Source organism: Anolis sagrei, chromosome 4 (genome assembly GCF_037176765.1).
Source record: "Anolis sagrei isolate rAnoSag1 chromosome 4, rAnoSag1.mat, whole genome shotgun sequence".
Classification (NCBI taxonomy): Eukaryota; Metazoa; Chordata; class Lepidosauria; order Squamata; family Dactyloidae; genus Anolis; species Anolis sagrei.
The window spans coordinates 210,292,720-210,317,308 of record NC_090024.1 but is presented as its reverse complement, the minus strand read 5'-3'; the positions used below and the strand labels follow the sequence as shown (position 1 = coordinate 210,317,308).

General features: G+C 38.5%; 1 protein-coding gene across 3 annotated transcripts in view; it reads right to left on the bottom strand.

Annotated features, from left to right (window-relative positions):
• RALY (RALY heterogeneous nuclear ribonucleoprotein) overlaps nucleotides 1–24,589 on the bottom strand; it is a 268,131-nt gene that overhangs the window by 10,072 nt on the left and 233,470 nt on the right. For all 3 annotated transcript variants that reach the window (XM_060772337.2, XM_060772336.2, XM_060772338.2), the window contains 3 exons: nucleotides 19,324–19,396; nucleotides 1,632–1,679; nucleotides 225–385 (listed from right to left, as the gene is read on the bottom strand). In XM_060772337.2, the coding sequence (XP_060628320.2) occupies nucleotides 225–385; nucleotides 1,632–1,679; nucleotides 19,324–19,396 (282 nt within the window). The remainder of the gene's footprint in view (nucleotides 1–224; nucleotides 386–1,631; nucleotides 1,680–19,323; nucleotides 19,397–24,589) is intronic.

Genomic DNA, 24,589 nt, shown 5'->3' with positions numbered 1-24,589 from the left:
TGTAGTCCAAATATACCTTAAGTTCTTCTTATCGCATAGGGTGTTTATTATTTTGCATTCTCTAAAGGATAAATATTGTCTTACAATACATAATAGTTACCATATTTGACATATAAAAACTATAGTTAACATACAACATAGCTGTAATACAAAGACGACTCAAATGATGCTTTGCATTCTCAAAGGTGTTGTCAGTATGGCCTTATAAGAGCATAGAAACTTACATTTTAACTTGGCAGAGCTGTTTGCAATGGCAGCAGATCGGGCAAAGAGTTTGACTGGAAGTGTTGCTTTTACGCGCCTTACTAAAGGGATGGTCACACGTGGACGCTTCACAGGAACCACTCTGGGTATGGGAGAGACCCGTCCCCGATACTCAAAGAGTCTGTAAGAGAAAACAACATAAACTAGAAGATTCACCTTTCAACAGTATATAGACCAAACACACTTTTTTCAAGAGTGTGAGTTTGTACTCATGGATTTCCTCTAGGGGGAGGTAGCATTCTATCCTTGCGTTCTGACTACATTGCTCAGAATAGTAACAGATACTATGGATATTTGATCATGACGGTTCTGGAAGACACATTTGCCAAGCCATTACACTGTGAACTAATACAGCTGTACTCATTTACTTAGCAAATCACTACACCCTGAAAGACAGTGATATCTGATATATTTTTAAGGCACTCACTGTAATGTTTCCATTCTTAGAATTACCAGAGTACTTCAAGACTGATGTGCAAGGCTGGTTCTTCTTTTATATCTCACCATCCCATTCCTTCTCTTCTTTCAGTTTAGTACCTGGTCATATTTGAAAATTCCTGCCTAAGAGTGGAAATCCAGCAAATAGAAAGTTGTGTCTTTTCATATATGTGAACTATCAGAGGGAGAATATGACAAGACACTATAGCAGTTACATGTGGCCAGGGATAAAGCAACTGTTCACTCCCTTCTTCCTACTCTCTTTGCAGCCTTTGTGAAGCTTTCTCTTATTTCTGTTTCCAGTGAGTTTCGGCTACACTAAGGAGGCTTGGATGAGGAGTATTCTAGGACCTATTGGGGGAAAAGTAAAATGGTAGAAGAGTGCACACATACTTTTAAGAAGGCTGGAATAAGGATGTAAGTGTTAGTCAAAGTGTTAGTTCATCATCAAAGAAAGTTGGGAAAAGACAAGAAAATGTAAAAAAGCACATGGAATTGGATCAAAAATCTAGATTTTAAAGGCACTAAGTGCTGTTCTGGTTTCCCTTTCACAAGCAGTTCATTCTAAATTTTGAGACTCTTTCAAGAAAGTAAGAATGAAACTTAATTTTGGGTCCCTTGCTACTGATATTTTGTTTTCAACTGTCCTTTCATACAACAAACACATTTATAATTATGAAAAGGGAAGATTTACTCTGTGCTGGTGGTCCTGACAATGGAGTGCCATCTTGGAGTTATACAAGGCAGCAAATTTTCACTCCTTCTAGTGCCACGCCAAACCACTTTTACTTGCCCAGGCATTTTAAATATATTTTAAAACTTGCTTTCATATTTAGCATTTCATATATATACCCCTGAGGTCTTCTTTGAGATGAGAACATAGGTACATATCTCAAATAAACACATAGATATATCAGATCTGTGTTTACCTGTCATAGAAGTCATCCCTGTAGTATTCATAATCAAAGTCATAGCCACTGCAAAACAAAGAAAATTAATTCATTATTACTATCACTTTCCCTAACAATGATTATGCACCTGGTTTTACCAGCCTTGATGACAACCTTCCCTAACTTAGTGCCCTTCAGATATGTTGAAATACAATTCTCATCACTCAGAACAAGATAGAAAGGTATAAGTTAGGCTGGATGGATCTACACTGCTATATAAACCACTTCAAAGCAGATAAACGTTGAGTACTAGATTGTTTTTAGGAATTGTGATGTATAATGGATTGTTTTAATTGTTTTAATTACTGTTTATATGTTTTATTTTTTACCTTGTTGTTGTGCTGGCATCAAATTATGCCTTTTTGTAAGCCGCCCTGAGTCACCCCTCGGGGGTTGAGAAGGGTGGGGTAGAAGTGCAATAAATAAATAAATAAAAATAAATCTAGATTTTATAAGGCAGTGTAGATGGGGCCATGGAAAGGCCTCTTTATGACATAACAGAATGTAAATCTTGAAGCTCTGGAACATGAAGACATGCTCTAAATGTTATAAACAGAACTATTTTGTTACAGGGATTAAATCTGTGTAGACATTATCTCACAACTAGATTTTCCAAAATCCCTGCAGGAAATGATATAAGAAACCAGCTTTGAGCTATAGTAAAGGTTTCCTGCTTCTGTATGCTGGAGTATATCATCCTTCTGATATGAGAAGCTGAGCGGATTTAGACCTGGAAAAGCCTTTCACTGTCACAAAGGTTGGGTTTCAGGACCCTTGTGAAAGCAGAAAACCACAGAGAAAACACTAGATTTTCCAAAATCCCGCAGGAAATGATATAAGAAACCAGCATTGAGCTATAGTAAAGATTTCCTGCTCCTCTATGCTGGAGTATATCATCTTGCTGAAGTATACCATCCTTCTGATATGAGAAGCTAAGCAGAATCAGGCCTGGGAAAGCCTTTCACTGTCACAAAGGTTGGGTTTCAGGACCCTTGTGAAAGCACAAAAAAACCAAAACAAAACAAAAAACCCCCAGCAAATTAAAAACCACTTTTTTAGCCTCTCTAGGAATTTGAAGCTCCACTAGAGGGTACATTCAATTGCTAGTGGACATTGAGTTACCTTTGAGGACCTGGAGATTCCTAAAGAGAAAATGTTAAATCCACAAATAACCAAATTTGTAAAAGTCAATACAATAGCTACAAATATGGACTATATCTGAGGTGGAATCATGAAGGAATACCAGGTATTGTAGGTTACATTTTACAGGAAAGCAATGACAAGCCACCTCTGAGAATTTCTTGCCTGAGAACACTGTATGAAACCCAGAGATTGGCACAAGACAAAAAGAAACTGAAAGCAGATACACATATGTGGCAGGTATTTCTGTGGGCTGAGATAAAATTTTACTTGCTGGGGAGAGGTCAGGGCAGGAGCAGGGGACTTCAAAAAGAGGATGATTTGGCTGTACTAACACTGTGCCAGTGGTTAATCTGATAACTCAAAATTTCCTTTTCTATTCCCAGAGTGATATTTTATTCATTGTAACGAAACTATAATATCAAAATCCTTCAGAGAAGAAAACTTTTAGCATGAATCCTGATGGCATATAGTAGGAATTGAAAGCTTTGACATTTCCTATTGAAAAGAAGTATCACAGCATGTCAATTGGAAAGGTCGGCTCAAGAGCAAAAAATGTTAATTTTGGCTTGACATCTCTGACTTCACAGTGACACTGAGGTATTCCGGGACATTAAAAACCATTCGAAATTTAAAGCTCAATCCTTAGCATGCTATGCAAAAGAAAAGAAAAACCCTTATCTCCTTATAATGCTAGAGAATATGGCTTGGACAGAAAGTTGGGACAAGATAGCACTTGCCTTTCTGCCCAATGTACAACATGCATGGAAAAAGTGCACCATTCAAAAGCATGTTTTTCATGCTTCAATACCCAGAATGACCATCCTCTGATTAAAAAAAAAAGCTTCTGGAAGCATTCAAGTGCCAAATCATGCCTTTTAATTAGGTGGAATTGTACTGTATTATATCAAATATACCAATTTTGAGTAGTAGAACTGGACATACAGCCTCTGTAGGGTTGGTTTTTTTTGTTTCATTTTTCAGTATTCAGTGGACCCACCAAAGGATCCAAAGGCATAAAAGTTGCCCCAAGAAACCACAACAATTGTTTATCCCAATGTACAGAAGCTGATCGGAATGCAGGTGAACTTACCCTCAAAACTACTCATGAGACAGCAGTCTTTACTGAGGTTGCAGACTAGTTTCGGGTCTAGCCTAACTTCGTGATCGCATCTCCCCCTATGAACTGGTGCAGGCTTTTCTGGGGAGGCTTTCCTCTCGGTCCCACCTCTGTCTCAAGTGCAGTTGGTGGGGACGAGGGAGGAGGCCTTCTCGGTGGTGGCCCCCTAGCTCTGGAACACCCTCCCCAGGGAACTAAGGCAAACCCCCACATGACAGCACTTTTGGAAAGAGGTAAAAACTTTGCTCTTTCAACAGGCCTTTGATAACGTTTAAGATAGCAGCCAGACTACTATCTTTAGCCAGGGAAGGCTAAATTGATTGCATGGATATTTTAATCAATGACTATTGCCACATTTTATCAACTCTATTGCTCTAGCTAATTTTATATGTCTGGTTTTAAATATGATATTGGTTTTAATGTCGATATACTGTATTTTATATGTTGTGTAGCACCATTGTGTGCTATTGTAAGCCGCACCAAGTCCATACAGGAGATGATGGTAGGGTATAAATAAAAGTTTATTATTATTATTATTATTATTATTATTATTATTATTATTATTATTTAGCAGCTGGCCCAGGATGTGTTGCATGGAACATATCATTTTGTTCTCTAATAGAAGGGGAGAACTGGAAAGACCATACACTGCAGTAGGAATGCAAATTGTGTATTCAGCTCAATGGCAAAGCCATTCCTAAATACAACAAGAAGATCTGACATTCAGATGTTTGCTCAGTCAACAAGATCATGAATTTAGCTTGCTCACTATTTTTTAACTCAAGTGTGAAGTGGCAGAATTTTATTTCCTAAAAACTCTAGGAAGTAGAAAGAAAGACTGATTCAAGGTCACCTGGTAAGGGCAGCCTGGGACAAGTCTACATGAGTAAAACAATCTGTACTCACTCACCCCAAAGCTGGCTCAAGCTAGCTGTCTTCATGGTGTGCAATGACTTCCAGGAAGAATCTAGACCTGTTATCTGAAATTGTCCCACAATAAGCAAAGTTGGGATACTCTGGAGTTTTCAGGAAACTCCAGTGTCCTCAGGATTTGTGGCCATGCGGACAAGTGGTTTAGATTCCATTTGGCCCAATTAATTGACCACATAAATCCTGCTGCTGTCATTATTTACCTGTGTTAATCACAGGGTTAATCAATGGGTCATCTTTATCTTGTCATCATTGCCATCTTGCTGGCCAAGACCTCCCTGTGAAAGCCTGGCCATTGTAGTCACATCTGCTGGGGTCAGAATTGGGCACCTGTATGATCAGCACTTGTTCATCACATGAGCACCCATTATGACCCCAGCAGACAAAACCACAATGGGAAGGCTCTCATCCGGAGCGCCTTGGCTAGTCAGACAGTGGTGATAGAAACACAAGAAAAGTGGGCAGTCTCGCAGGGCTGATGTGGGCCAGCCAATCTGGATACCAATGGAGTATTGCAGAAGATACATGTTCGTACATGTGGCCACAGTCATGGTGGGTCTGAGGCGAATCCAGAACATAATGCTTCAGATTAGCCCCAGGTCAAGCTGTTGGTGTAGAGACATGACCTATGTTTCCCTCAACCCAGTTTAACATACACATTTCTTCAGGTTGTTTCTCTGATTTTATTTTCGTACTTTTATTACTATTGAAATCTTCAAGTTTTAAGAAAATGATAGTTTAAGCTGTTGAAAATAACTCACACTGAGAGAAACTTATTTCTTTCTTTCTGTTGAGTAGCTTCAAGGGAATAGTCCTGTTTGTTTTTAAAAATGGCTTCTCTTCTAGTCTATAAATCTATGGGGTAGAGATACCTGAGAAATGTTGCTTTGTTCATGTTTTGTGTTCAAGGTGATAAAACAATGAGAAAGAACACTGTCTCGAGGCAAGAAACAATTTTTACAAAACTGAACAATGTAACTGCTTTAAATACTTTTTTGTTATGAGTGGCAGGAAAGGGCTTTCTTTTTTTTGAAAAAAATACAGTAATTAATAGAATTCTGATAAATTATTATGGAAACTTGGATGCAAAACATTTCAGAATGGGATGGGAACAGAAATATGCTCTTTTATATTCTTTGGGTGAGTAAATGTGTCTTCAAATTGCCTGTAAACTTGTAGTATGCCATGAATTTCATAGGATTTTCTTAGGCAAGGAATACTCAAAGGTAGTTTTGCCAGTTTCTTCCTCTGAAATATAGTGTACAGCACCTAGAATTTATTGGTGCTTTCTCATCCAAATTCTAAGCCCAGCTGCAGAGCTTCCAAAATGAGACAGGATCTGGTACCTCTGTATATGTGTAATTTGATAATACTACTACTACTGCTACTACTACTACTACTACTAATAATAATAATAATAAACTTTATTTATATAACCTGCCCTCTCTCCCTGAAGGGACTCAGGGTGGCTTACAAAGACAAAAAGAAAATAGAGATAAACAGCAATAAAAGTAATTAAAACAAGCTATTAAAAATTCACAAATAACACAGTAATTGTTAAAACAAGTAATAAGTTCCATAAATAACATAGTGAATTAATAGGATCAACATGAAAAATGAACAATACAAATGTGGCTGAGCTAGGAGCTTTTTTTTTTGTTGTGTCAGGAGCGACTTGAGAAATTGCAAGTCACTTCTGTTGTGAGAGAATTGGCCGTCTGCAAGGACGTTGCCCAGGGGATGCCCAGATGATTTGATGTTTTTATCATCCTTGTGGGAGGCTTCTCTCATGTCCCCACATGAGGAGCTGGAGCTGATAGAGGGAGCTCATCCACCTCTCCCCGGATTCGAACCTGCGACCTGTCGGTCTTCAGTCCTGCGCCACTGGCTGAGGCAATATGATACCGGGCAGCTGTTTGATTCCAGCTCTCAGCAACCCTAGCTCACATAGCTTATGATGAGGAATGCTGGGAGTTGTAGTCCAGCAACACCCAAAGGGTCACATAACCCCACCCCCTTCCCCAGGTAATCAATCAAAACTAGCACCCTGGATTGGTTCACGTAAAAATATGTTTGGATTCTTACTGTTGCAATTTCTACCACCTAACCTTTCCATATACACTGGAGCAGGCATGTAGCCGGGGGGGGGGGGGGGTTGAGGGGCTTCAGACCCCCCCCCCCCCGAAATTGTCATGGTGGTTCGCAAAAAGGCCTTACTGGTGCATTATTTAAACTGTTATGTTTATTCATATCATGATCTTGGGGTAATTGGGGTAATGATGCAAAAGGTTTGCTAGGCTAGACCCTCTTTCACTCAGACTCAGCCCCCCCGAAACTCAGCCCCCCCAAACCCCTCCTGAAAAAAAATCAGCCCCCCCCCCTCAAAACAAAATCCTGGCTACGGGCCTGAATTGGAGGAAGTATAAGATGATTCTATAAAATAATTCAAGCTTGTATACGTCTGGTCAGGATGCCTTGTAAGTGCTGCTTGTAACCATTAAGGGTGTAAGTACAGATGCACTTACTAGGGAATATCTCTCACTCTGTACAAACAAAACTCTGAAAATTTACTTTATGATGGTGCTGTAAGCCTCTTTAATGAGAAACAGCAGTTAGGGGATAAATAATGCCCCTCTTTTAATAATGAATGAATGATGGATTTACTTGTGGTAGCAATAATAACCTCCTTGGTGGTTTGCAACTCAAGAATCAATGTGCTACATTTATAGTACTCTCTAATCAAAAGTCTGTATCTTTGCCTAAGTTAGGAAAAGTTACTTTTTGGACTAAAGCTCCTAAGATTCCCCTGTGCATGTTGTGATGGCCATGGAGATGAGGGATTCGGTAAACTCGTCTTAAGAAGTACTGTCTTAAACTCCAGTCATCCCTCATATATTCCGTGGCTCCTCTTCCTTCTACTTCTGTAAATGGCAAACTTTAAGAATAGACAACAGCATTGAATGACACGACTCCCAAGTTATATGAAAAGGTTTACAAGGCTTTTGACAGTCATTGATCTAGTCATAAATCATACTATTCTCAAGTAACAACCCCTGTGGGCAAAGACATGATATGACAAATGCCAAGATTCATTACAGTGGCTTTCTCCCAGATGTCCACTGTTTGAAACAATAAAAGGTCCCTATGAAGTATTTGAAGCTTTGTGCATCAGGATGACTTGGAATTTGTGTATCAACATGGTTTCAAAATACCCTCAGTAAAAGACAAAAGATAAAACAGTTTACTCAACTTAAGATAATAATAATTTCAAACCCCGCATAGAACACTGCATTCAAAATTGTAAACATTTCAGAGGGATTTTAACTGTACAACATTAATGCATTTTTAGACAGAAGCCAGTCCCACTAAGTGTAGTTGGGGGTGAGGAGTAATAAATGTGTTTAGGATTGCAATTTTAAAGATAGCAATCACAAACTCACTCATTATGAATGACATTTTGGAGACTAGGCTGACCTGCTGGCAAAGTGATGGCTTTAATGAACTTGACAAACTGCTTTTAGGATGATGACTTAAATCAGTGACTGTTTGACTGTTTAAAAATTTTCATACTGTTTTTATATTGTTTTTATTTAAATTGTATATTTATGCTTTTGGTTGTGGGCACCATGGTGTGCCGGTTGTTAGCCACCCTGAGTCCTTCTGCGGAAGTCGAGATAGGATGGGATACAAATGTCCAAAATAAATAAATAAATTTTGTACAACGTTGAGTAAGTCCCATAGACCAATGCTTCTCAAGCATTGGCCCTCCAAATGTTTGGGACTAATTAACCTGATCATTAGCTATGCTGGCTGGAACTTCTTATGGTTGACTTTCAAACCATCTGGAGGATCAAATTTGAAAAGAGCTGCCAAAGATTACTGGAATGTGCTTCTGAGTAAACATGCAAGGAGAATGATAGTTTCAATTATGTACCAGATGGTGCAGGCAACGTGTCTGAACCAGATCCTTTGTACAAGAGCATTTGTGCTCTGTGAACACTGCCCTCTTATTTTCTTGCATGGTTCACTTGCATGAGGAACAAAGTGGTTTTTGTCTCGATCCCAAACTACCCATTAGGCAAAGCAAAGGAGCTGCCTTGAGTGGAAGAATGCCAGAAATGACAAACTACACTTCTCATTTTCAACATCACCATTATGCAGACAATCTATACATGCCCCGAGACTTTGTACGTAGGGGGCTTGCCTACATAGAATCAAAGAATCATAGAGTTGGAAGAGACCTCGTGGGCCATCCAGTCCAACCCACTGCCAAGAAGCAGGACAATTGCGTTCAAAGCACCTCCAACAGATGGCCATCCAGCCTCTCTTTAAAAGCCTCCATAGAAGGAGCCTCCACCACACTTTAGGGTAGAGAGTGCCACTGCTGAACAGCTCTCAAAGTTAGGAAGTTCTTTCTAATGTTCAGGTGGAATCTCCTTTCCTGTAGTTTGAAGCCATTGCTCTGCATCCAATCTCCAGGGCAGCAGAGAACAAATTTGCTCTCTCTTCCCTATGACTTCACCTCACATATTTATACATGGCTATCATGTCTCCTCTTAGTCTTCTCTTCTGCAGGCTAAACATGCCCAGTTCTTTAAGCCCTTCCTCATAGGGCTTGTTCTCCAGACTCTTGATCATTTTAGTCACCCTCCTCTGGACACATTCAAGCTTGTCAATATCTCTCTTCAATTGCGGTGCCCAGAATTGGACACAGTATTCTCCATGTGGTCTAACCAAAGCAGAATAGAGGGGTACATGGACAATTAAAATAAATCTTTAAATTCGAAGAGTATTTTATCTCAAAATACCCAATCTTAAACTTTCTTCAAGCCAAAAATATGTTGGCCCAATTTGTGAAAGCTCATGGTCAATTTAATTTCTACAGGAGAAGAAGAGCAGAGGTAGTTTATAATGGAATTCACCGAGACCAAATTCCTTAAGCTTCCTTAACTTTAACATGATGTAGTTAACATGAAAGATCTGTGGCTACAGGTTCACCAATCCATCTGACTTTATTCCTCCAGTTTTATTGTTTCAGACTGGTAAATGTTATAACTTGATCGGTTCTCCCTGATTTATCTGGCTACATATGAAATGGCCAGCTGCAGATATCTGATTCGTGTCTGACCTGCTTTTACAAGTGCCTTCAATACACATCTTATAACCTAGAAAATGGCCTAATATTAAAGTGCTGAGTGAAGGAAACCTTTCCATACTGCTCCCCAAAGTATGTCGCTAGATTCAATTTGGCAGTCTCGGTTGCTGACCAACTGTGACAGGAAGCCTAATGTGGTTAGTGAAGCTATAACTGTTAGTCTATTAATCAATCCATTTAATAGATGTAAAATCTTTCAGTAGACTAAAAGGGCACTTTTAGAAACAGAATGTAAGCCAAATAATGATTAGAAGTGCTTGCAAAATTGCAGGTGACATCAGGCAAAATTGCAGGGGACATTGGAAGAGGCATATCTCCTTAGAAGAGACATTCTCTTTCTAGGCAAGAAGACAAGAACAAACAGGAAAGAAACTACCCCTTAGAACAATAGTTCTTCATTTTTCCATGAGCTGTTTTTTTCACATCAGCTTCCAAAACCCACCATGAAAAAGTCAAGCTAGCTGGGGTGCCAGAACACATGAGAGGTCAAAGTTTGAGAACTGCTATCTTAAAGCATGGTTCATGTTGCAATGTATGAATGTATCATCACCTGAAAAGGAAAAGAAGTGTATGGGAAATCTACTTTCTTAAAAATAGTGCTTTTTCAACTATTTAAAATGCAGTGGCAAAATGACAAAGATGTCACTGAATAACAACCCTCGGACATAAGGTCTAAAAGTCTAAATAACCACTAGTTGGAATGCACTTGTGGCAAGGGGAATTAGTAGTTGTACAGGTCATCTCCAGATGTTGACATTGTGTTGAAACAGAACAATAATATATAGCTGTGCTTCTCATTCTTTAGACAACAAATTACATCACCCCCAGTAACACAAGTGTTTGAAAATACCTAGAGGGCACTAGATTGGGGAAGACTGTGCAAAAGCCTTTATGCCACTATTCTGGGAAGGTAAAGAAAGCTCAATTGAGTCATAATGTTCTTTGATTTTGCATCTTTTGTTCCAGCTGCAGAAGCCTATGCCAGATAAAGCAATATCTTGAGACTTCCTTCCAAATTTTTGACACTGAGAAACATGGCAGTAAGTCAAAATGGTTTGGCATTTAGAAAACCTGACGGGCATTCCTAAAGTGAGGTACAAAATTGATATTATTCCATGGATGATGTTATTTGCAGCTCAAATCATTCACACACACAAAAAGTTGCACAGTCTAGGCAATCTGATTGAGAAAATAGGGTTACCAGACTGGAAAATAGAAGGGGCTCCTGTACCTTTAGTGGTTGTATCGAAGACAACAATTTCAATAAGTGTTGCTTGTTACCTGGTTGTATGTCAAGCACATCAGCTTCCTTCTTTTACCAATTATTAATGGTATAGTTATTGTCGAGCGACAGTAACACCCCCGGGAAGATCTGTAGTTTGTCAAAACCTGTAGTTTACCATATTTTAAAAAAATATTTTTTAAAAAATACTTTTTCAAACTTTTGCTATTTCAAAGAATGGGAGACCGAGAACGGACCGGCAGCTCCATCAACTCCCCACCTCCAAAAGACTTTATCATTTTAATCTTTTAATAAATCTTATCTGTTTTCCTTGACTTTCTGTGTAACTTTTTTCTTTGAGTGTATTGTATTTATTTCTTTTCTATAAAATGTGTGAACTTCTTTATAAAATGTAACAAGATATAGCCCAAAAACATCTTCATAACCATGCTGAGGTATTTTCGCGAGGACAAGAAGGTTGGTCAAATCAAAGATCTATTATTCATGTATGCAGAGATAGATAGTTTCCTGTGCCAGCCCAGATAAACCCAGGGTTATTTGTCACTGAGAAATTGCTGACCACAGAAATAGAAGTTCAGATTATGTATCTTTGTTAAGTGAGTGTTTCTCTGTCTTGACCCATTCAGTTTAGCTTGTACTTGCCAGGCACAGATCCTTTTATTCGCGGTCCTAGTTATTCACTTCATAGGAGCTATATCCATTTTTCACCCTGGCAACTTAACCATTAGCATGCTTGGCTGGGAAAGACAAGAATTGAAGTTTAACACATCTGGAGAGCATCAGATCAGTAAAAGCTATTTCATGAAACTAAACCAATGAACCAGTACAAAAGTGATCTAAAATCTATGTCAAGCCAACCTATTTGCTATGTAAATAAATCATGCAATTAAGCATATTTACATCCATCTGTTTATCCCATATTTAATTTGCTCATACCAAATAACTATCACTAAATACGTAAGAGGACCTTTATAAGAAACTTAGCCATCACTTCTGGTCCCCTGTATGTCAGCTTGGGAGAAACAGGTTTATTTGTGTCCAGCAAAAAAACCCAGAGTGAGTCAAAGTGTACATGGAGATTCAAGATGTTGGGTGGGAAAAGATAGGAGATGTGTCTCAACTGGATTTGTAGCTCTGGAGTCTAAAGATAAAAAGCCGCACCTGTAGCTATGCTGGTTACATAGGCTACATATACAGTGGATCCTGGCTTTCAAAGAAAACATGAGAAAATAAATACAATTTTCATCTTGCAAATATACATACTTCTTTCGGTCAGCACGAGTAACTGAAGTCTCTAAAATTATACATCTAAGTCATATGATCACATAGATCTACATATTCCAAATCATATGCTATTTAATTACTTAAAACATTCTTTTTATAACAAATATCACCCTTAGGATTGTAGTAATGCCCTCTTAATTTTAACCAATCCCTCCCCCCTTTTCCAAAAACTCTGGCCAATTAATTATCTCTCCATCTTGTTTCCACATTTCTTTTAACCTCCTTAATCCCTTTTCTTCTAAGTTATTTGCTAAACTTTCAGGGAATCCCATGCTCTTAATTGGAGTCTTTCCTGATATTTTATATGCTCATAGTTTTTGCCATTTTTGCCAACAGTCGTATACTACCAGTAAAAAAAGAGGGTGCACAGCCCACTGAAGAACTAAAGGTAGATAAATTGCTAAATGCAAGAAAAAAACAAACAAGTAAAGGAACAGTGACAAAAATATATAATTTAATGGTTGAAAATAAAGAGTTTATGATTAGAGCAATACGTAACAAATGGAATGGGGTTAAATAATTATGGACACAAGAAATGGAGGAAATAATTAGGAACATGAATAAAATAAAAGCAAAAAAATATAATGAATTAGAAAAAAATAATTAGGAACATGAATAAAATAAAAACAGAAAAATATAATGAATTAGAAAAAAAAGATGATATTAAGATGCTATAGAACTCCTGAACAACTGGCTTATATGGTAAAAGGAAAGAATTCAAAGTGTTGACATTGTAATAAAGAAAAAGGTACTTATTCACATATGTGGTGGGGGTGTTCTGAAATTAAAAAAATCTGGCAAATGATACAAGGAAAAAATCAGGAGATATTCCAGATAAAAATACAAATTAATAATGATTTTCTACTATGGTGAGTGTTGGATCATCGGAGTATAAAAACCAATTGCCAAGAGTTATTTAAGGTAACAATAAGAGCATCACATGCAGTGATTGCTAGAGGATAGAAAGACAAATTGAAATGGATGTTAAGTAATTGGAGTGATTATATATATGATCAAGTGCTGTTAGACATTATTGGAATTATGACTAAGCAAGCATCAAGAATGGACAAAGAAAAAGTCATTACAAATAGATAGAAGGTCTACTTCAAATGGGTGAAAAATGGAGGAACCAACGATCACATCAAAGAAAAAACAAAACAAAGACTTTACCAGTGGCTGGAGCTGCAAGATTAGTAGAAATATACTGTGGTTGAGGAGGGAGTGAGAGGGAGGGAGGGTGGGGAAAATGTAATCTACACCAGTATAAATTAGCATAATGTCTTTAATATTTGTTGAATTACTCAGGATTTATATATGTAACACTTGGAATTTGGCTTGTTAATTTGTGTTTATAGCATAATAAAAATATGTTTTAAAAAAGGATTGTAGTAATGAGATGTCAAGACTATACAAGGCCTTATGTTGAGACCTTAGTGAATTCTGCTTGAAAGTAGACAAAGCCTCTTCTAACCTCTTCCTCTAAATGTCCCCAATTTTGCCATATCATTTATTATTAGAGAAGATTACATTGTTATTTCATCCCTTAACAACACAAGCGATGCATCAGAGTGTTTGATGTCTCTATAGTTGCTTGGAGAAGGAATAACCAAGATGAAGCCCAGACAATAACCTGGGTAGAGAAGAAAGCCCAAGGGTAATAAAAGCAAGAAAGTCACAAATTCCCTTTAATCTTCAGATACATACTTTCGTAAAGTTTCAGGAGCTAGGCTTAAGGGGCTACTAAGATTTACCTGAAGTAATGATACGATGAAAGAGGCAGAGTGGAAGAAATTATTGACAAGAGTGCTGTTATGTTGCAAGAACAGGCAAAAGATGAAAACTATGTATATTTGCATTCTCAGATTCTTTGATTTAAACCATTATGCTGCTGGGAAAACAATTTATTCAACCTCCTATCCCTAACTATGATTTTGAAAAAACCCTCAAAAAACAAAACACAGCTATCTGGAGAACCCAATATAAAGTCTGCAGCTTCATACCCTCAATAATTTTGCACTACAAACAGCATGATTCTATCTGGCAATTGTCTGAATTTCATTCACAAGTCAGCTAGAACACACCCAACAAAACAGTAAGATTTTTAAAAGTCCAACAACTGATTAAGGAATCTACTCAACTTGAGATTGCCATTGGAATTCATGCCAATATTTCTCTAGCATTCTAATCTACAATGAAAATGGTGTTTGCAAAGAGGGGCCAGTTGAATGCCTCTGCCATATGTTTATCTCCTTGCTGGATACGTTTAAGCATCCCATTTTGTGTGGGCTATTCTGTATTTGGGAGCAGACAATCCTATTCTATGTTGGGTCAATACAGGACACCTTCGATGCCATATTTTTTATTCATTGTCAAATCACAGGGAATGCCAGGGGTTCTGTCACAACAACACTGATCCTAAACATTTGATATGCAGCAAAATGTCCTCATATCACATGACTAATGCAAGAGGGTGCATTTGTTGTAAGTGCGAGTGGCATTCACTGTCCCTACACTCAGCTTCCCGGGCTATGGCCACAGAGTGAAACACGAGGTAGGTGAGAGTTTAGGGCTTCAATGAAAACTGAGATGTTGTGGGAGTTAACATCTCCCACAAGAGATGTTGCAAGAGGAGTTTATTCATGAGGTGTGAGGTGGGTCTTCTATAGGTTTGTCCCACACCCTATATTAGTATCTTGAAAACCTGACAAGCCTATGATAGATACAATATGAAGAGTCACACTGGAACCAATTCTCAGCAGTAGCAACTGGCTATGCATCTCTGTAAATGTCACCATACAACTACTAGTTCCACATTTACCATACTGTTATATATTTCACTGATGAAAACTGGGACATGTGTAACCTGTTAGAGCTTGGTATATTACCTGGCAGATTCATGGTTAATTGTAAAATCAGGAGTGACTAAGCAGAACCTAAATTCTGAACCTACATTTTGGTGTGTGAAGAAGTTTGATTTGATTCTGTGAACCGGTATATCAAATACTGCTTTATAACTGCAGATATAATGAAAGAGAATACTGTAAGTAGAAGGAGGAGAGGCTGTATATATATATTGTACAAACACTGCATATTTTGGATTACAGAACTGCAAAGAGATAAAAATCCTCGCTGATTGGAATGGAGATAAAGTCTGCTGTTTGTTTAATGTTTACATGCCAGAGTTACTAAGATTATCAGCACTTCCACTATGTAGCCTGAAGTTTGATAAAGTACTTCAAATGCTAGAACATTATCCAGTAAGATCAAGAAACATCAATGTAGTGAAGGTGGCAAAAGTTATTAAGGTGAGAGAACATACTATCTCAGCTGGATCTACATGTTATATGGCCAGTGTAGAACCATCTCATTTAGTTCAATGCAGTTAAGCTGCATTATATGGCTTTCAGACAGTATTATATTGCAGTAAAGATCCAGACTAAGGACCTTGTCACAGTGGACACTGGAATCACCACGCATCATGGTGAATCTGACTACCACCATCGGGGGACGTGGGGAACCTGGCAGGACAATCCCATGGGGGAAAGGATTGACTATCTGGTTTCCCCTCCTTGATCCAAGGCAACATGCTCCACTTCACCACCCTTTCAAGCACAAGCCCTTCCAGAAGTAGGAGGGCATCATGTAATGGGAGCCTGTCTGATGAGGTAGTAACCGAGGCTCCCACAAATTGCTTTGGCTTGAATCTTCCAGGAAGGGAAATATTGCCCCTAACCTGCTGAATTAACTGAATGCCAACTACTTTTGCACTTTGAATTTGTCAGCATTTGGAGCTGAGGAAGAGAGAAAAAATTGAAACAATTTAAAAGGAGCTAAAATCGGGACGACAGAGACATAATTAGGTCCATCCTGACAATTTGGGATAGTTGGAGGGTATCATATGGGACTATGTGTGGAGCAATATGAAAAACTGCTCCCCAAATCAATTTTGTCACTTTATATAATTTATATGCAATCCTCTATCACATCCACTTAAAAGTGAGTCAAAGGCAAATTACTCCACAAAGATATGCCAGAGTCATATTGTAGAGAAACAAGCTGAAAATAATCTGCCAGCTCCAAAAAAAAAAAAAAAAGAAAAAAAAGAAAAAAAGGGGAGGTGAAATCTCTGTGAGAATTTTTATAACTTTTTGAATATTTTAATATTATTACTCAAATGTAGTACATTTAGTGTCAGTTTTTCACTTCCCACAGGAGGAGATAATTGACATGAAGTGACACTAGTATCTGACATATAAAAGCATCTGGTGTTTGACAGTATTTGACATTAGACAGCCAACAATTTTTAGTAAGTGCTATCTTATTATACATTCAAAATTTTATTTAACTAGTCAGGAAGTTATTCTATTGACTAGAAAACGCACAAACATGCACACACAAACAAACAATAAATTTCCACAAGCAACTACATTCTGAATGTACTACATTTTGCCCTAGGCACTCTCTTGATCTTCTCTTCACAAAGACCTGCTCTTCTTCCTGTTCAGTATCTAGACCTCCTTTTACATTGCACACAGACAAGCTCCCTTCCTTTCCGTGACCTCTTCCAGTTCACTGATCCAGCCATCTTCTCTGAAGCATGGTTTTTTGTTCTCCCCTCTGCTGCTTCCATCTGTTCCACAGACTTTGCAGTTGCCACTTTCAATTCATCCCTTTATCTGTTTACCAGCTCTTGGTATGCCCTCCCTACTCTTCTCTGTTACTATTTTGCCCTTTCGTTCTTGCTGTTTTCATTCAATATTTTAACTCTTGCTCTTGTTCTGTTGATTGCCTCGAAGAGAATGAGGAATTACCTTAATTCATCATAAATCTTCTCCCTTTCTCATCAACATTGGTTCAAATGAAACTAAACCCTTTTGCTCCACATAAACTCTAGAAAGTTTCTTTTCCTTCCCTTGTAATGTTTGTCCCATTGAATCACTCTCTTCACTCCCAATTCAAGATGTTTCTACTTTCTCCAATGCAGAAATTGAAAATTTTCACTATGCACTTTCTTCCGCTCCCTCTTCCTTCCCTTTCACCTTGTTTACAGTATGTCTGTCTGGTACTTACGCCTTATTCAGGGTGGCTAAAAGCTATCAGTACAATAATGCAATACAAGTTGAGTATCTCTTATTCAAAATACTTAGGACCAAAAGTATTGCCTATTTCAGATTTTCTTGGATTTTGGAATACCTGCATATGCATAACGAAATATCTTCGAAATTGGATCCAATCTAAACATGCAATTAATGTTTTGTGTACATGTTATATACATTGCTTTACCCAATATTTTAATAATTTTATGCATGAAATGAAGTGTGTATACATTATGTACATTGAACCATCAGAAAGAGCAAGTGTCACTATCCCAGCCACCTTTGTGGACAATTTTAGATTTTGAAGTATGTTGGATTTCAGAATTTCAGTGAAGGTATACTCACTCAGCCTGTTCAGTAATATATCAAAAACACCACATTGGGATAACGGCAGTTCACAACCATTTATAAGATGACTACCCAACAATCCATGATTAACACATAAGATGGAAGGATCACAAATCAAAGCTAGAAACATGGATAGACCTCCAAACTATCAGTCCACCAGAAGGTTAATTACTTTCTGCTTTGGATGGGGGAGAGAACAGACAATCTGTAACTCTGGAGACCTGGGCCATGTTTAGCTGTTAGAAGGAAGGAAACATTCTGAGGACAGTGAGTACTTAGGGCCTTATATAGACTGTTTTGTGAAATAATAACATTCTTTTTGACCATTTTTAATTGATAAGTTTTAAGATGTTTGCTTGAATGAACAATGGAAATTGTTCTCCAGATCTTTTTACTGGCTATGCTGGCTAAAGCTTGCAGCATAACAACTCCCATGGGAAAAGGCTTGTAACTATAACTACAATATACTTACTAGGGTGAATGGGACATATTAAATATGCTACGAAACTAAGGTACTTTTGAAATATCAACCCCTCACAATTGCCTTGTCTGATGCCTGTGCATTGTTATTAGGTTTCTTTGAGATTAGTTAGAAACAACTTCAAGAGCTCTTTTCTAATGATCCTTTATCTTTCATCCAGACTTGAACTGGACATTTTCTGTAAGGCAATAGAAGTGTCCAACTTAACAGTAACTGACTTAATTCCACAGTCTTTGTCCTTTAAAAATCTGTTTATAGTTTTAAAAAACAAACACAACAATCAAATATACCCAACAACACTTATTATCTGAATGCAGGTTTGCTGGGGATAATGGAATAGAAGGGAAAAAGTAAATTGGCATTTTTGTCTGTGTATACACACATAGATGACAGTTTACATAACTGCCCTGATATGCTAACAAATGCATGAGGGGAAGAGTGGGCCCATACTCCTCAGCCATAGACCTTGTGCATCATTTCCCATACAGCCATATCCACAGCTACATGGGTGTTCAACATTAACACAGAGCCACTCTACACATGTACAGATGTGTGTTTGGAGGGCATACAACCGGTAAAGGGGAAATCCTGAATTATCACTGATCAGGGAATCTAATGGTCCAGTTGAGACCCTAAATTGTTAACACAATTGAGAGTTGCTGGGAACTCTATGATGGAAATAATGCAAAGATTTGTGGGGGAAGCTGACATGTCTTCTACCCATTTCTGCAAAAAGTACCGACTCTGGTGAGAGTAACCTTTTTAACCATCAAGAAAATACTGATTTAACAGAACAAAAGCGCAACATAGGAAAACCACATTTTTGAAAGAACAATTCACTTCACAAAATGGAAATCTCAATAATGGAGCCTACCTGTACAAGGCAGATGCTGTTCTCTTCAGTCCTTTGGGTCTGTTTGGCTTTGGTTCTCCAGCCATATTTATATCTGTAATAAATAGTAAACTGGAATAAATGTTCTACCATTCTTTTTCTGCTTGTATTATAGGACACAATTTAAACTGCATTGATCATGTGTTTTGTAACAAAACCATTACAGCTTTTATACTAGTTGATGTCCATTTGCATACCACTGTTGGTTTTACAGCTGATCCACCCACAGCTACATGTGGTTGTATGAGAGCTGTCTGGGTTTTGACAAACGTTCAGCACCAGGGAATCTCCCATGTAACCAAGAACAGCTATGCGAGGTGTATCCATAAAACAGAAACTGAATTTTCTGTCCCCAGAGCAGAAGGCTCATCAACTGTCCCTGCTTCTAAGCAGGTTTGAAAGATAGTCAATATTACATCTGCACCAGCAGATGAAAGGGAAATCATGTTTTGTTAAGAAAACAGCATGGAAGCGTCTCATCTTAATCCATTATATGCAAAGAAGCAGACAAAGGAAAGAGGGAATACACAATGCAGTTTTTAAACAAAACAATAACCCATGACTGATTACTATATCTCAATGGAGTCTTTTTCTCTCGTCTCTTTTCCCCATTTCATCTCAAACACCTCATACCTTGAGCAAAGCCCTAAATAGCATTGGCTCAGAAAAAAATAATATGTAAAGGATATCACATGCAAGAAAGCATGGGTATTAGATATGCTCTTACAATCTGCCTCCATTTGACTGTAAAACAAATGCCAAAAGTGGAAAAGGTTGATTTGGGTGCAGAAACATGCCTGAAGTCATCTGATGTGACCTCACAGACAGTTTTCATTTGAGGAGACTTGGGAGAATGAAATGTTTTGATCTGCCAAGAAAATTCCAGTCTTAAGCTTCTATAGTAAAGAGGTGGGTGAAACGTGAGTTTAGAGCGGTGTCACCAATTTTCACTGCCTGTGCGGAAACTGAACAAAGTAATGCCAAACACACAGACATTGTTTTACAGATGGAAAGATGATGTATCCTCCCATCTACCTTTTTTTTTTTGTTGGAGCAAGGGGGGAATACCTCATGACCATTTATTTCACCAAGCATTATGCAAGTTTCATCTTGTTTCAATACCATTTTTCAACATGATGTGGCCTGATAAGAACTGTAGTACAGTAAACAGATACACAAACAAAGCCACACTGAGTCCCAATCTTGAGGGGTAAGCAGTGTGTATGCGCACGCGTGTGTGTATAATAAAGGTTTTGCCCTAAAATGAATTCTATATTTGATTTTGTAGATAGGCAGATAGAGAGATTAAATGCAGGATATATATTGCTCCAAGTACAAAAAAGTCATTTAATAGAGCAAATTACAATTTCACAATAGAATGAAAGTTTTGAAGTTTAAAGGAAGGTAGAAACCTAGAAGTCAATTTTTTTAAAATGTTTAATCCTCAGGTCTGCAATTAAGCCACACTCTAAGATGGAAAGTGCAGACTCACTACGTTATGGATTACTTACTTACTTAGGCGATCCCTCGTTGGCCAAGTAGGATAGTCTTCCAGGATCAGAATTCTTGTGAGTCTGTAGGTGGCTGTGGAGCCCTATTCTTGATCTGCATCTTCTTCCGCAGTGAGGGCATTGGTTTCCAGGTGGAAGGCGGTCCCAGTCGGAGTTGGCTTGACACGCCCTCCTCTTGGCACGTTTCTCTCTTTTACCCTCCATTCATGTCTCTCCAAATTCTGCAGCACTGCTGATCACAGCTGACCTCCAGCTGGAGTGCTCAAAGGCCAGGGCTTCCCAGTTCTCAGTGTCTATGCCAGAGTTTTTAAGGTTGGCTTTGAGCCCATCTTTAAATCTCTTTTCCTGTCTACCAACATTCCGTTTTCCATTCTTAAGTTCAGAGTAGAGCAACTGCTTTGGGAGACGGTGGTCGGGCATCCGGACAACGTGGCTGGTCCAGTGGAGTTGATGGTGGTGGACCATCACTTCAATGCTGGTGGTCTTTGCTTATTCCAGCATGCTGACATTTGTCTGCCTGTCTTCCCAAGAGATTTGCAGGATTTTCCGGAGGCAGCGCTGATGGAATCGTTCAGGAGTTGCATGTGACGTCTGTAGACAGTCCACGTTTCGCAGGCATATAGCAGGGTTGGGAGGACAATAGCTTTATAAACAAGCACCTTGGTATCCCTACGGATGTCCCGGTCCTCAAACACTCTCTGCTTCATTCAGAAAAATGCTGTGCTTGCAGAGCTCAGCCGGTGTTGTATTTCAGTGTCGATGTTGACTTTGGTGGAGAGGTGGCTGCCAAGGTAGCGGAAATGGTTCAACATTTTCTAATGTTACACCATTTAGCTGTATCTCTGGCATTGGAGAGGGATTGGCATCTGGTGTCTGCTGGAATAGCACTTTGGTTTTCTCGATGTTCGATGTTCAATGTTTTCTCGATGTTCAATGACAGGCCGAGCTTCTCGTATGCTTTTGCAAAGGTGTTTAGAGTGGCTTGTAGATCTTCTTATGAATATGCACAGACAATGTTGTCATCGGCATACTGGAGTTCTATAATAGATGTTGTTGTAACCTTGATTTTGGCTTTCAGTCTGCTGAGGTTAAACAGCTTGCCATCTGTTCGATAGGTGTGTAGGTAGCACATAGCATCTAGCAAAGCTTACTGGGATTAAGCCAAAAGGGGCATCCCTGATCTGGAAATGGACTAGAAGTAACTGAGAAGGAACATCTTCCTCTTGATAGAGCTTTTTTCTTTCTTTCAAAGCAGGGTAAACTGATAAACAGCAGCCTTTCTGTCACAAGGAAAAGTTTGTGTCCTATAGAAGTACTGAAGAGACTTTTTCATCTTTAGATAGTTAGAACTGATGTAGCATTCATCATGACATTCCTTAAAGCTGCGCCATAAGGACAGTTAAAACACTGAAAGGAGCAGAAAGAATTCTGCCTGAAATCCTGGAGAGCTGCTGTCCATCAGAGTTGATGATATGATCTGAATGATCCAGCAGCCTGACTCAGTATATGGCAACTTCCTATGCTCAAGTAACATAGGTCTGCCCTGGGAACTCTATCTACACCAGGCATGGGCAAACTTGGGCTCTCCAGGTGTTTTGGACTTCAACTCCCACAATTCCTAACAGCCTCATGCCTCTTCCTTTTCCCCCTCGGCTGCTTAAGGGGAAAAGAGGGGGAAAAGGAAAGGGCCCGAGGCTGTTAGGAATTGTGGGAGTTGAAGTCCAAAACACCTGGAGGGCCCAAGTTTGCCCATGCCTGATCTACACCATCTTAAATACACAAACAAACTTGTGTTGGTCCATCAGTGGAAGAGGCATTACTGATTCAACTGCTTGGTTGTAATCCTTCTTTTATCATCGTTATCTTCACTTCACTTCCTTGTATTTCTGTATTTCAGACTCTTGTGTCTTCTATGCAGTTGTGCAAGAACAGTATAAGTGGAGTCTTATAAATACTAAATGACTTGATTTCTTCACAGGAAGAGGCATTACTGATATAATGGATTCTTTCTTTCCTTACAACCACCTACAGACTATAAGGTAGCTTCAGAGATTGTGGGGACCTTTTGGAACAAATCTGGAGGAGTTCAGGAAGGCAAGATGTTGGATATCTCTCAATCAGTAATTGCATCTTATATACAATGCAATATTGAAAGCATTCAGTTTCCAATAATATCCAACTTTTATATACCTTATAAAAATGAGATGTATGTGGCATTATGCATGATCAAAGTTTAGCTGCACATAAGGAGAAACAAAGAGCAGTATTTTCAGCAATACCGCTCAACCCAAAAAGAAAAAAAAATGCTGCTAAGTAAATTATAATGTCTTCTAAAGAAAATAAAAGAAGGCCAATTCTGATTTCAAGTTGTTACCCAGGGTGGGAATAGATTATGAACCACTCTACGCAAGCCTGTCTAGCACTCCTGCCGCCTTCAATATCACGACCACCCACTGGGAGATCAAAAATGCCAATTTCTGATGGAAAATGCTATCTTCAACAACAATTCTCAGTTTGTGTCTGGTGACAAGAGCTTCTCAGCAGGTGACATTTCAAAGCACAGCACAAAAAAAAGGTTACACTGAGAAACAGTATATTTCAGGCAAACAGGTAGTGAGGCAAAGCTGATACTATTCCAGGTGGCTATCTTGAGCTCCTTTGGATATTCGCAGTGGAGGATTGAGTCCAAAAAGTTAGTGATCACAACTCTAGAGAAACACATAGAAAAGCATTGATATTTTACTTATGATTAAAATGAATGGTATGGGCTAAACAACCCATTGATTGGCATCCTGTCTGTGACACATGCATGGAAATTTATATGCATGTTTCCATAGGTCAGAATTCTTCATCTAGTTGCTGCATTTTAGTAGTGTTGGCATTGGGAGGATGGTGAAGCGCTGGAGAAAAACAGATTTTGGTTATGGGTTGCTGCAGTGTACCTGCAGTAAGCAATGCAATAAAACTTGAGATGGGAAAGTATGGAATTCTACCATTGCTGTGCTTCCCTACAACAGTTGAAGTAAATACCAAAATATCTCCAGAATCCCTCCCTGAGCCTCCTTGAACCATAAAACAGAGAGAAAGAGGAAAAACAGATTAGCTTCTCTCACCAGCATGTTTTAAAAAAAGCATAGATTTATGGATTTGGTCAGCAAAATGGACACCGTTATTAAACTGGAGACTGGTACAAAGTAAAGCATGTTGGAAGAAGCTTTTGAGTAGTTTTTTGTTTACATATGCAAGGAGAACCTGAACGAATTCATTCTACATGCACACAGTTCAGGAGATAGTTTTTCTGAAAAACGTTGATGTGCTCTTTTCTTTTGTGGTTAAAAGTGTATTCTCATTCTTCCCATACTATTAGTATTTTTGCCTCTGGTACCAAATATTTTATTTAAAAGTAATGTTTGGGAACACATTCAGGTGTGTGTTCTGCATTCTGAATACTGCAACATGGGAAGCTATTTGTGAACATCTTGTTCTGATGAGACTCTGGTACGTCCCAGCATCATTAACTGTGCTGAGGCTTATTGCTTTTTTCCTTGTGGATTTTTCTAGGGCTCACTTGATAGATTGAATGATCAATTGGTCTAAATTATTCATAGCTGCCCTGCAACAACAGTTCTCTGGATGGCTTACCATGCACAAATAACCACACCTCAGTGGAAAAAAAAGTACAAAAGATGCAATACTATAAAAGCAACAGATTAAAATAAACAATAAAAAAACAAAAC